We start from the raw sequence: 15,475 nt of genomic DNA on the forward strand, positions 1-15,475 counted from the left end.
CTTGGCAATGCACACTAAAAGTACAACGAGGGATACCATCCATGTGCAACTTTGCACTGTTAGTACTCTGATATTTCACAGCTATTGATGGAATCAGTCTCTCTGAGAACTACCACAGAGTTCGGCAAATCTGACTATCAGCCGGCCTCAGAACCATAAAACTGAGTTTTAGAGCTGTACCATTATTAGGAGATAATAAAATGAGTTGCCAAGTCATAAAAACAGAGACACAATCAAAACCCATACATTGAGTCTAAAAGATCTAGCATTCCACATTCTGAACTGGAAACATTGTATTATAAATACAAAATGTCATTATACCTATTGACCAGCCTCGGATGCGAGGCTGGTCAACAGATAAAAACTGTTTAGGAGGCTACAAAATCTGCAAAACTTAATTTTGATGAAGGAAAGCAACAGGCTCTCATGCAGTAGTGGTGTAGTAGTAAACCACTATTAAGTGGCCTCTTCATCTGTAGTGGCCTTCTCGGCCTTGAGGAGATGAATAATAAAAAACAAAAAAATTTGCCGACAGTTGACATTGCTGCAGCCAAAGTAGCATCATAAAAATACTTTTAAAAAAGTTTACTGTAGGTACATCAGTTACATCATTAATTTATTTCAGCAGTTTGCTACATGGTTTTAAAAAAAGTGCTGACGTTCTGGCTGATCTTTGATTGGTTGGGGTTTTAGACGGGTCATTTTAAATTAGCTATATTTTGAGTTTGAAAAGAAAGCATAAACACAATAACCTTTTTTAACTTGTTTTTATACAACTTTCTAATTTCTTCAACAGCAGTAGGGGAGAGTGGGGAGCATTGGGCACTTTTTCACATAAATGCTAATAAAACTGTTATTTTTAATTATAATCAAATATTTATTTCAAATATATCTAGCACACATATTTGGCTGTAATTATTGCTAAGAAGAGTTTTAGTATTAAAATTACTCGCAAAGTTACATAAGATTTTCTAACACATGTCCAAAGTGCCCAAACCTCCCTGTGGTTGGGAGGTTTGATCACCCCTGTGGGGAGGTTTGGGCACTGTATTTAATATGCACGATATTGTTTTAATATACTACCATGCTTAAGTATTATATAGCATTGCTATAAAAAATTGTAATCCAACTTGTAATACAAACATTTTTTCTTATCATAGACTTTACAAAAAATTAAACAATGTCACTTGGGATCAATACTGCACGATGTAGGACTTAATAAGACTTATCTTAAACTTGGTATAACCCAAAGAGGCTTGTCAAATTTATATTTTAGACTGCCACGCTTTATCCATGTTGTTGGTGTAGGCAATTTTGTCTTTATATCCTCCAGGGGGACGCTGGCTACATCCTCAATGTCAGGAAACATAGACGTATTTCTTATCTTACTCGCTCTCATGAATTTGACAGTTGCCATGGAGTGATTACCCTCTTCGACTATTCCAACATAATGATAAACAGTTTTTTTGGTGTCAAATTTAACTAACACAAAGTTATTGATTTGGAATTTTCTATCTATAACAATCACATCGTCTACATCAAAATCTTCTTCCGATGAATAAATTTCAACAAGGTCTACATCAGAAACGAAAGCATTTTTTATTTCATCATCACTGCTAATCTTCGTGCTTTTCTCGTTTCTAGAGCATTTTCGATTTTTGTTGAGCTCTTTGATCTTATCTTTTCTTTTTCTTTCTTTTTCTTCCATTTCTATAATTCTTTTCTCGGGTGTGTCTGTCAATATTCTAGTTTTTCCTTTCTTCCGATTCATGCCATCCAATTTTCTGGGGCTGGCTTTCGGAAATGGTCTTACTAAATCAGGTGTTACATTGACAGTGCCCCTAGTCTGGTTTTTAGATAGAGATTCCATTTGAGATGGCCCAGTGACTTCCACATTTGAACTTGTACGATCCTCCAGACTCAGATTTTCTTCTGTTAAAGGCTGTTCCATGATAGGTTGTTCTAAAATCGATTTTTCTGTAGCAACATTATTCTCCTCCGGCAAGCAGCGATCAGTTATAGAAGAACAAACAAAATCTTCATCAGAGAAAATGTTTGAATTGAATGGCCAAATGCCAGGTTTTCTAAATCCTGTTTGAATATTTTGCAACTTGAATGCAAGTGGGATGGCTTTTGCTGCTAATTTTGGGATTTCATAACTTGTTACCGTTTTGCCAGGATTGTTTACCATCCAATCTGTTACAACAGTGTTATAATAAGTTTTGAGTGGTCCATAGACAGTCAGGTCTAGGAGTTGCAGCTTATGGCTGCAGTGCGGTGGGAAAGTCATTAAAACAATGCCTGATTCTTTACAAAAATCAAAAACTGATACTGAAATATGGCTCTCGTGATTGTCCAGCAGCAATAGAACTGGTGAGGAAGGCATTGGTTTTGCGTGTTTTGCAAAATGGTGTATATATTTTTAAAAACATGGTGCTGTCATCCACCCTGAAGGATGTGCTGCTCCATCTGAACCAACAGGTGCATCATTTAGCATATATGTTTTGAAATTAACCCGTGGGAATATGAAAAAGGGTGGTATTGAGTTACCCAATGCATTAATACCGTAGCAAACCGTTACAAGTGTCCCTCTTTCAGCTGACGTTACTTGCCCAACTTGCTTAGTGCCTCTGAGAGCAATCACTTTCTGGGTTTGTTGTACTGTTGATAATCCAGTTTCGTCTATATTGTAAATAGACTCAGGGCCGAAGCAATGCCGTTCATATACAGTTTTAAGATTTTCAAAAAAATCTCTGACATTTTTCTTATTGAAACTTGAGGCACGTCAGAGACTGGTAGCTTCTGGTGTCCTTATCGAAAGATGAGGTTGTCTTTTAAAAAATCCCCTTAGCCAATCATTGGATGCAAGTTTCTTCTCTGTCCAGTTGTCTGGTATTTTTTTATTAATAGCAGTGGCGTATTCGTAAACCAATTTACGTGCCTTCAGTTTTGACATTCCATGGTTTAGTTTAAATAATGTTACAAGATATTCTGAAATTATTTCTTCTTCATCTTTCATGAATATTTGGGATGATATAAATTTAGAAGAAATATCTTTCACAACGCCACCCTGTTTTATGTATCTTTGAAGGTTAGACCTGGGTACATCATATTTAATCGCAGTAGTTTTAATTTTTCCTCCTTTAGAAACCTCATCCAATGCGCGCAAAATAACATCTTTAGGTATTTCACGTCGTTTATTTCTTTTTTTAAATGAAAACGGCATTGTCCTGAAAAATAATGATTAAACATTCAATTCAATAGGCATAGCAAAAAACTACAAACGTATGACACCAAAACAAACTATAAAAAAGGGGGAGCATTGGGCATGCCCAAACCTCCCTCCTACCTGCGTGCCCAATGCTCCCTATAACCTCACTTTTCAAATAGATTTGAATAAGTTTATTTTTATCAAATGTTAAATCCTAATTGCCAGGTAAATATAGTGTTTATTAAATGCAAAAGAAAAAGTTAACACAGATACTTACACTTTCTTGCAGATTTCTTTGTTATCTTTCTTCAAATCCCAAACAAAGTATTTACTTTTGTACGCAACATACCATTAAGCGCATGTAACTTGACAACCAAGTGAAATGACAGAGACACTTTTGATGAGCGGTGTTGCCAGTTATAAAACTATAGTGCTATGGTAGAAAACAAAAAATATCTAGAATAGATTATGAGAAATGAGGGGGTGCCCAAACCTCCCGACTGCCCAATGCTCCCCTCCCTCCCCTACTTTATGACAAGACCTGGTAGTTATATTATAGTTTTAAATAATTTAATTTTTAAATAATTTATTAAAAAAATAAATAAATTAAAACTATAATTCTTTGGTAATATAAACAAAGCAAGTTATTTGCTATGCACATCATCAAGTGAAATTATTTTATGCTTAATCAATTAAAACAAATTTTTTACTTTTTTGCAATTATAATCTCATAATGAATTTTTTTATCTTATGTCTTCTGGCACCTCTAATATCTTGGTATACATATATATATATATATATATATATATATATATATATATATATATATATATATATATATATATATATATATATATATATATATATATATATATATATATATATATATATACATATATATATATATATATTTATATATATATATATATATATACACATATATATATATATATATATACATATATATATATATATATATATATATATATATATATATATATATATATATATATATATATATATATATATATATATATATATATATATATATATATATTAAGGTGGGTCAAAAAGTATAAAGTTTTAGCTGCACAAATCAAACATACTAAAAAAGGTGCTCCTCCATTTCCTGAATAAGATATAAAAATTTTTGAATAAGAAATATTTTTAGTGGTCCCAACTGACCCTTGAATATTTAATGGGCCCCTAATATTATCTTACAAAAATTGTTTCAAAAGTATATCAACCTGGTACTTAAAAAAAGTGAAATTTTATGAAATTTTAAAAAATGGTTGTTATTTTTTATAAATATAACTATTTTAGATTTTATTGCATAAAAATGATTGTTTTTTAACAATTTTAAAAAAAGGTCAGTTTTTCAAGGTTTTTTTAATAAATTTTTTTTAAATAAAAATATTATAAAAAATAACAACCATTTTTGAAAATTTCATAAAATTTCGCTTTTTTTAAGTACCAGGTTGACACACTTTTGAAACAATTTTTGTAAGATAATATTAGGGGCCCATTAAATATTCGAGGGTCAGTTGGGACCACTAAAAATATCAAACAAAATCTCAACTTCAAAAAAAATTTTTTTATATATTTCTTTAAAGGTTTGTAAGAAATTAGTACAAAATATATTTAACACTAGAGGCCTTTCAATGTTTCATCAGTAGTGTTAGTTTAAGTGCTGTTATGTACAAATTTATTTATTTTTTGTTCCAAAAGTATTTTTTAATCAATTAATGTATTGTTGCTATTAGTTACCATTGTCTAATATTTTTTAAAACAGGAAGTGTTAGTTAAAAGTATCATGTTTTTGTTTATGCAAATGACTTTCATAAGATAATAAATTTTTATCACTTTTAAGTTCCAGAAATACAAAAAGCCGGAAAAATGGTTCCATTATTTTTTTATTTATACGTTGGCAATCATATACATGATTGTCAAACCTGTCTGTTGAATGGCCAGTTCTGCAACTTGAAATATGACCATTAGTGCGATTTCTCAAATTGTTTGTTTTTCCAGTATACGTTGATTGACCATTACAAGGCAAAAATTTTAGATAATAAATGACATTCTTGCTGCTACAAGTAATGTGGCTTTTAATGTTCCAAATTGTACCGTTGGATGTTACAAAATTATTTACCTCTTGTAGGTAAAATAAACAAATTTTGCAACGACTATCATTACATTTAAAAATTCCTATCTTTTTGTTATTAGATGTTGTGGAGTTAAGTTTAGCGGAAGTAAGTTGTCTTAGTAAATTTGGTGGTTGTTTGTAAGCTATTACAGGATTTATGTTAGAAAATATTTTTTGTATTCTTTCACTGGTGGATAAACTGGGTAGAAGTTTGGTTTTAGTTAATATAGGTTGGCAATTTAGGTTGCTGTAAAATGTAGTGACTAAAGGAACGACTTCATTAGGTTTCTTTTGTTGAGCTGGTCCTTGTAGTTTTGCATTATGAAATGCTTTTTCAATAACAATGTCTGGATAATTACATTCTTTCAGCCATAATTTAAGCTCTGCTAAACGCAGGTTTTCGGTGATATAATCAGATGTAAATACAATTGTTCTTTTTGCAAGACTATAAGGGATGTTCTTTTTGGTGTGGTAAGGATGATGACTGTTAAAATTAAGATAATCGTGTGTGTTTGTTTCTTTATAAAATATGTCAGTTTTGATATATTTGTTATTTTGAAGAATAACAGAAATGTCTAAAAAATTATTTATATTATAAATATTTTCTTTTTCAACCAATTCAATGCCATAGTCAATTGTGAAGGTAATTGAATTGTTTAATTCGGCGAGTGACAATTTAAATTTGTTTATATCTAAGTGTTTAGGCCATATGTTAAAACCATCATCAACATATCTAAAGTAGAACTGTTTAATAGTATGAACCTCGTCATTTAAAAAAAACTTGGTAGAATTTTTGGAAAAACTATTGTTTCTTCTAAAAAACTGAAAGACATGCATAGTCTGGTGCAAAGTCTGTACCCATGGCTGTACCTGTGATTTGATGAAATAATTGATTATCAAAGAGGAAATTATTGTTTTTTAAAATAAATTATGCTGATTCTATAATGAAATTGGTAGTAATTCGTTCAGGTATTAGATTTTTATGTTTTTTAACCCAAAATTTTAATGCTTCTAAACCAAGGTTGTGGGGAATTGTAGTGTAAAGATTAACAATGTCACATGTTAGTATAATACTATCTAGCTCTACTTTTCTAGGAATTTTTCTTAAGAAGTCCCAATCATCTTTTATATAAGTTTTTTGCTTCCGTACAATAGGAGATAGAATTACGTGCAGAAATTGGCTTAAATGTGACGTAGGTGAGTCAATTCCTGCAATAATAGGTCGACCCTTTGAATCGATTGGTGGTTGCATTTCAATAACTAGAGAATTAGACTCTTGAACTTTTTTGATTATTTCTTTACATTTGTGAATTTTGGGAATTACATAAAAATTGCTTGATTTCCATTCAAATTTTGTAATGTAGTCTATCTCGTTTTGTGTTAAGCATTTATGTTTATTAATCATTTTTGAAAGATTTTTGAAAACTAGTTAATCAGAGTTTAAGTTTGTTTTTTCATATGTGATTGAAGATGATAGATGATCTTGATAAACAAGCTTATCGCTGTAATATGTAGAGTCCATCACAATTAAACTGCTACCTTTATCAGCTATTTTAATAACAATGTCTTTCATTTCTCTCAGCTCTTTAAGAGCTGTTCTTTCTTGTGATGAAATATTATCAATTAATAGATTTTTAACGGGATCAACTTGTTCAATTTTCGAAATTATTTCATTAAGTTCTGGAAGAGTTGATTTAACATTATAATTTGATTTCTTCTTTAAAATGCTAATGTCATTATTATGGGTTTCATAAAATTTTTCTTTTAGTTTAAGCTTTCGAGTAAATTGTCTTATATCTGAATTAATGTGTAAAAAATTACCTTTAGTTGTTGGGCAGAATTTAGGACCTTTTATCAAAAGTGATATTTGGAAAGTGGTCAGGTGTTTGGTGGATAGGTTGATGACCTTAGGTTGTATTTTCTTGGGATTGTGCTTGTCCAGTTTTTAAAAGGTGCGCTATTTAACAATTGGTCATAATTTATAATATTATTTGATGAAGAATTAAAGTTTGCCGAATTGATATTTTCTTTCTCTTTTTCTTTTTGATGGTTAAATTTAGAGCTTCTTGAATTGAAATATAGACGATCTTTATCGAAAGCTAATTTAGTAGAAACAATCTTTTTTTCCCATTTTTTATCAATTCGTTCTTTATCTTCATTTTTGCATTCTTCGTATCGCAATAACAATCTATCTTTTAGAGCTTCATTTGTTGCATGATTATTAATAAAGTTGGTAACTTCTACATCGACATTGTTAAGTGAAGTAAGAAAATTATCTTTACGTATTATAAGTATTTCGCATTCTGATTTTAAACGCTGTAGGTCAAATTTTTTTATTACGTTTTCTTCTTCAGCTGACATCAGGTGTAGTTTATCACTTCTGAACTTTTTAGGGACAACAAGTGGTTCTTGTTGTAAACAATTGTGATATATGTTTAGAAGGTTATTTGAGAAATCGCACTAATGGTCATATTTCAAGTTGCAGAACTGGCCATTCAACAGACAGGTTTGACAATCATGTATATGATTGCCAACATATAAATAAAAAAATAATGGAACGATTTTTTTAGCTTTTTGTATTTCTGGAACTTAAAAGTGATAAAAATTTATTATCTTATGAAAGTCATTTGCATAAACAAAAACATGATACTTTTAACTAACACTTCTTGTTTTAAAAAATATTAGACAATGGTAACTAATAGCAACAATACATTAATTGATTAAAAAATACTTTTGGAACAAAAAATAAATAAATTTGTACATAACAGCACTTAAACTAACACTACTGATGAAACATTGAAAGGCCTCTAGTGTTAAATATATTTTGTACTAATTTCTTACAAACCTTTAAAGGAATATATAAAAAATTTTTTTTTGAAGTTGAGATTTTGTTTGACATACATTTTTCATTGTATACATATATACATATATATATATATATATTATATATATATATATATATATATATATATATATATATATATATATATATATATATATATATATATATATATATATATACAATGATGGGCATAGTTAACTAATTTTTTAGTTAACTTTTAGTTAAACTACTTTCTTTTAGTTAAATGCAATAGTTAAACTAAATTTTTTTATTTAAGTTAAACTTTTAGTTTAACTAACTTTTTTCCTAGTTTAGTTGAAAAAGTTAAACTAAATTTTTATTAACTAAATTTTTTATATATCGCCAAATAAATCGTTCTATTTCTATGCACCACTCACCTGACCAAGGACTCCAAGGATTCTGTTATTACTATTTTTATGTATTTATTTATTTAGTGCATGAACTGGACTTTTCAACATCATTTCCGCTTGGTCTGTGGAAAACATAAATTCACCAAAAAATTTTCTTGAGATGAAAAAAAAAAAAGTTAAAAAGTTGAATTTTAGTTAGCTATTTCTAATTAGTTTAAGTTAACTACTAATTATAAAAAGTTTGTAACTAAAAGTTTAACTACTTTTTTTTAGTTTTAGTTAGTAGTTTAGTTAAACCATAATAAAAAAGTTTGTCCCCATCACTGTGTATATATATATATATATATATATATATATATATATATATATATATATATATATATATATATATATATATATATATATATATATGTATATATATATATAAATATATATATATATATATATATATAAATATATATATATATATATATATATATATATATATATATATATATATATATATATATATATATATATGTGTATATTTATATATTTGTATATATATGTATGTATTATTACTATTATTATTATTACTATTATTATTATTATTATTATTATTATTATTATTATTATTATTATTATTATTATTATTATTATTTATACATAACATTTATATATAAAGCATCAATAAAAACAAATTTCTCTTAACACTAAATTTATTTATTTTTAAGAAATTTTTGCTGGACTGAAGTGACCAGCGTCTTCAGTCTTAAAGTTATTTGTTTGTTTTTGTTTTTATTTTATTTTAAAAACAGCAGTTCTATTTTATGTCAATCAGATGGTTTCATCTTTTTCTGACATAGGTGCGTCAAAAATGGTGTCCAAAGGTTTGTTGACACATATTGTCTTTTATCAAAATTGATACGATTTTGTTGAGGGACATATAGGTGGTACATTATTTTAAGTGCCTCACGAGCTTTCTGGTCAAACTTTTAGCATTTAATTTTAGAGTTCAGCTAATGCAGATCCTTCTGTTTTATTTTCTATGGTACTGTTTTTGTTTTGTTGCATGCGTGCTTTTATTTGCATTTTTGTTTCACCTAGATACTTTTTGCTACAGTGACATTTAATAAGGTAGACTCCTGGGTGGCTGCTCATTTGTAGTTTGGATTTATTTCTTGATGTTAATATTGCCTCTAGGTTTAAGTTTGATTTGAAGACTGTTTTATATACTGCTTTCACAAACACCTCACGTAATTTGGACAACATTGGTACCCAAGATAATTAAATTGTTGGACGCATATTGGGGATGTTTTCAATATTTTAAGTTGTCACTAGTGATTTTTTGCTCTTTCCTTTTATTTCTTTTATAACTTTTATGAGATTGGACTGTAGCCATTTTCAACAAATACTTGAATAAGAAATTTCAGTTCATTTTTTATATGTTTCTGACTGCATACATTAAATGCTCTATGTACAAAACCCTTGAAAATTTCTTTTAAAATTTGTGGGTCATGGTTTGATGTTGCCTTAACCTGAATGTTAATAATTACATTTTTTCTGTGTATTTTAAATTCATATTTACCATTTTTGTTAGTTATTATGCAAATGTCTAGAAAATTTAGAGTTTTTTTGTCATTTTCAAATTTGATAGTATATAGTATTTTTGGATGCTATTGATAAAGTATTATCTTAAATTGATCAGCCTGGGCAATCTTAAAGACTCTAACATGACTGTCATCTACTTATCTATAAAATGACTTTAAATCAATAAGCGGGTTGGTTTTCAGTGCTGTATTAAGTTGTATTAATTTAAAATGTATGAATTAAAAAATAATTTTAGTTTTGAGAGAAATTTGTATTTATTGATGTTTTTAAAATAATAGTTTACATACTCTCATTCATGATGTCTACATTCAAAAGTATATATATATATATATATATATATATATATATATATATATATATATATATATATATATATATATGTATGTATATATATATATATATATATATATATATACATATGTATATATATATATGTATATATGTATGTATATATATATATATGTATATATATATATATATACATATATATATACATATATATATATATATATATATATACATATATATATACATATATATATATATATATATATATATATATATATATATTTACATATATATATATATATAAACATACATATATATATTATATATATATATATATATATATATATATATATATATATATATATATATATATATATATATATATTTACTATATTAACTTTTTGTTGTAAATTCAGATAATCACATTAAAAGAAGAATATTAAATAAAGAAATAAAAGATGTGTTGACTAAATGTGAAGAATCTTTAAATAAAGTTATTGAAGATTTTAAAAATAAAGCTGCTAATGTTTTTTTTTCCGTTGAAAATGTTATTCCAGTTGAACCACTTTTGACAACAAAAGCAGCCAGTTTTTTGCAAGATGTGTTATTAGCAGAAAAGAATTCTTTTAAAGGTTTTTTATATATATTATTTTATAAAAGTTATTTTCATTGCATTTATTTGGTATTAAGAAAATTTTAAATAAAAAATTACTTGTTAAAAAAAGATCTCAAGAAAAATAAAGATTTTTAAAATCCAAAAAAAAAAAACCCGAAAATTTTAGAATTTTTTTTTTTTTGTAAAATCTGGTGACAACATAACATGAATACAGGAAGAAAATCATTATGATTATGGTATGATGGTTATCATTTTAAAACCAAATCTCCGTTATAAGTTTTATAACTATTATTATATCACAATGGTTATGAAATGGCTTTGATTATAGTCACATGAGAAAAATCAGAATCATCACAGTTTAATAAATTTATGCTCATTACACATCAAGTAGAAGTTGCAACTCATGTATAGAGCATGTTATTATGTCTGCCATGTTCACTATGCTAATTGTTTATTTTTGTTAATACTTGCTATTAAAAAAGTGTCACAGGCTAAGTTAAAAAATTATAGTTATAGTTTGCTTTTGATTCATTTAATTTTTGTTTTAATAGTATAACTCATAAATTTTAGAATTGCATGCTATTGTATTTACACAAAGAAGATGTACTGCTGTTGTGCTCAGCAAGTTAATAAACTATCAAGTTGAAAAGGATGAGACATATAAAGGTTTAAATAGTGACTATATTCTTGGACATGCTTTTGACGCTAACATCTGTCTTGAAGATGGCTCTATGAGATTGAAAAAGCAAAATTTGGTTTTGTCAAATTTTAAGCAGAATAAGTTTAATGTTTTGGTTTCGACAAGTGTTGTTGAAGAAGAGCTTGATGTCCGTAAATGTAATTTAGTTGTGCATTTTGATGGTATAAATAATTATAGAGAATATGCTCAATTAAAGGGAAGAGCACAAGCAAATGGATCTAAATTTATTATTATGACAGAAGAAGAACAAGAGCTTGACACCAAGAAACAACATTTAGTAAGTAAAATAAATTTTTATTTTAACTTTTGTTTCTTGACACTTTATTAAAAGTTTATTAAAATATTTAACTATTTAACATCTCCCAATTTTTATATGATTATTTATGATCAATGTGCTTGGCCCAGGTAACCAGTAGTTATTGTGCGTGTTTTCACCATAAAAATAATTCCCAAAAACTTTTTCATATATATATATATATTTATATATATATTATATATATATATATATATATATATATATATATATATATATATATATATATATATATATATACACATATATATATTTAAATTCTAAATTTGCCAAAAAACGTCAATACTTTTATTGTTATAATTATTTTACCTTTTTTTAAAAATATTTTGAACTACAAAAATTAAAAAAAAAGTAGTCTCTAGCTATATAAAAACTTTTTAAATTTAAAAAAGACTTTTTGAAGTTTCAATTATTAATCATGATTTGTGTTTAAAGGTCATGCAACAAATTGAGGAAATCTTGTTTGAACAATGCCAAAATTGTGTTTTACCAACAGATGAAGAAATTGAAATTGAGATGATGAATAAGAAAGATGAAAATCTCCCTTCTTCATCATCTCAAGATAATGCTATTTCACTTTTATACAGGTTCAGTTTTCAATTTTAAATTGTTTTATAGATTTATAAATATAATTTTGAAAAAGATTTTTAACATTTAACCATTCAAGCAAAATTGTTAAATGTATACATTCTTCTTTCAAATATGTTTAGATATTGTTCACGGTTGCCATCAGATCAATATTGTAAAACTATTCCTAAATTTCAATACCATATTTTAGGAAATCAATTTTGTGCAGAATGTATGCTTCCATTAAATTGCCCATTACCTCAAAGAATTTATAAGGTATTTTTTTAGATTAAAAATAATAAGGTATTTTTCTATAAAAAAAGAACTTTAATAAGATTTATTATGTTTTACACTTTATAACTTTAAATTGACTTTATATCTTTAATTTAATGCTGGGGTTGAACGCCTAGAACTAATATCTTTTTTCTAACTCCCTCCCCCCTTTCTTTCCCCACCCCCCAACCCTTCCCTTCCTTCTTATTACTTATGAATTTTAATGGGGAAGAAAGTTTAATAATTTTTCTTGTTATCAACAAAAAAAACAATATCACAAAACTTAAACAAAAAATTCAAAAAATTATATATTAGTCACTAATAAGAATAAAAACTTTAAGTGCAATAAGTATTTAAAAATCGTCAACTTTTAAAAAATTTCAATTTGTCAGAATTAATAAACGTTTATTTCTTACCATACTCTGGACTATATTCCCCTCCCCCCCCCCCTCTTGTGTTATGCACCTGAGAGTAATTAAATAAAAAATAGTTTAGCAATATTTATTTTTCAAGAAGAAAAGTTGTTTCTTTCAAGTGTGCAAACTTATGTAATTAAGTAAAGATGTTAATATCTCAAATCTCTCCATCAAAGACAAAAAAAAATTTTGAAAATTAAAAAACCTATTTTAATTTTCAGATTGGTTAGATTGGTTTTATTAATAAATGGTAGGTCGCTTTAACATGTACCATTTAAATTCTGATCTCTAAATAGTCTATTTATTTTAATAGGCTTTAGTAATTGGTTGAAAATAATGGTAGAAATATTTTTAATTCTCAAATGTATTAAGCCATTTCTCTCTGTTTATCGTACAGGCAAGCATAGTTATTTTAAAACAAAATGGAAAAAAATGAAAAAATATATATTTACACCCAAAATTATCACAACGTAGCAAATGACAATTTAGTTCTCTAAAATGCCCGAATATGTCATAGATCTAAAATTAAAAAAAGTAAAGAAATTATGATAAAAAAAATAAAAGTACATCACATAAAAAAACCGGATATCAATACACCTGTTTTTGGTAACCTGTGGTGATACAACAACAACAATTGTTGGCAGTGGTGTTGCTAGGGAGTGTGTTCCACACCAGGTGACACCATCAAAGGGGTGACACTAAAATGAATAAAAAGCGAGTATGCAAGATTTTTTTTCTGAAGTTTTTTTATTTTAAGAAATTCCTTGATAAATTCTTTTTTTAGTTTTTAGTCTAGAGGGGTGCCGCTCCGGGTGACATTAACCTCAGTGATGCCACTGGTTGTTGGTTTTGCTTAACAGCGTAATACAACATTAAAGACATCACAACTTTAAAGAAATCACAGCTTCTGTTTAGGGTTTGGGAAAACCCAGCATTTTTAGACCCGACGAGTTCGAGTTGAGTCTAGGAATATTTATTGGGTCCGGGTTCGGGTCCGGGTCCACAAGAGAATCTAATAGCTCTTCTATTTCTTGATTTTACGGCTATTTATTCAAGTTTTCATCGTCATTAATAGCTTAAATTACAATGGATTCTTTTAATTTTCTTAACATAAAATCAATTGCTAATTGGGCTGTTGCAAGAATAGCATTGTCTCTGCTAAGAGCTTCAACAGTTAATTTAATAGGCTTTAGAGTATTTTCCAATTCATTTAATAATTCAATATTAATATTTTTTATTTAATGTACACTTCCAATATCCTACAGAGTTTCTTTAATGATATAAAATAATTTTAAAAATTTAGATATCATTTCGATTATTGAGTTCCAACGAGTTCGTACGTCAAACACTAGCTGAAGTTCATTTCGTAAAATTATTTAGATCTTTTCTTGCAAAATATTATTTCTCACAGAAGAACTTTTAAAAAATTTAGCAATTATACAAACACTTTTTATATTTTCTTCTACATTGCCTAAATTTGTTAATTCAACTTGTCCGTACTCTTCGACATCACCGCTGTTCTCTTCAGAAATTTTCATCTTGATCATCATTAATATCATCTTGACAATGGTCATTTCTATCTCCATCAACGTTATCTTAATCTTGCAAGATGGTAATACTTTTTTTTCTATATAGTACATCACAAACAGCTAAGTGTATAGTGTGACTCAAACACAAGTTATAGAGGCTAGGAGATTCTTGTCCAAATTTTATCATTACACTTGCACCGTCGCCCGTTGAACCAGCTATATGTGTTTAAATGTTGTTTTACTTTTTTAACTAACTTTACAGCTGTACACGAGTTAAAATATTCTGTTTAACTTTTAAATGTTTAATTATTGATGAAGTATTTCCATCTTTGTTTGATATTATCGTTGAACACTTATTTTATTTTCTACTTTTCAAATCGATACATTGAGTGAAATACTCCCACACTTTGAAGTGCTTAGGCATAATGGGGCTGTAAAAAATATTCTAGTAAAATTATGATATTTCACTTTTTTCCTAAAATAGAGAAGTAATTAATAAATGAAAAGTGTTTTTTTTTTTTCAGTTTTTTATATACGCGCTAAAAGAATTAACTTATTAACTTCAATCTTTCTAATCAAATGTTTTTATAATTAGCGAATCCTTTTAAAACATTTG

General features: G+C 27.3%; 1 protein-coding gene across 4 annotated transcripts in view; it reads left to right on the forward strand.

Moving 5' to 3' along the window:
• LOC100206464 (endoribonuclease Dicer) overlaps window positions 1-15,475 on the forward strand; it is a 75,938-nt gene that overhangs the window by 38,407 nt on the left and 22,056 nt on the right. For all 4 annotated transcript variants that reach the window (XM_065804655.1, XM_065804658.1, XM_065804657.1 and 1 more), the window contains 4 exons: window positions 10,862-11,077; window positions 11,632-12,038; window positions 12,510-12,661; window positions 12,785-12,917. In XM_065804655.1, the coding sequence (XP_065660727.1) occupies window positions 10,862-11,077; window positions 11,632-12,038; window positions 12,510-12,661; window positions 12,785-12,917 (908 nt within the window). The remainder of the gene's footprint in view (window positions 1-10,861; window positions 11,078-11,631; window positions 12,039-12,509; window positions 12,662-12,784; window positions 12,918-15,475) is intronic.

This window comes from Hydra vulgaris, chromosome 09, assembly GCF_038396675.1.
Source record: "Hydra vulgaris chromosome 09, alternate assembly HydraT2T_AEP".
NCBI classification, from domain to species: Eukaryota; Metazoa; Cnidaria; class Hydrozoa; order Anthoathecata; family Hydridae; genus Hydra; species Hydra vulgaris.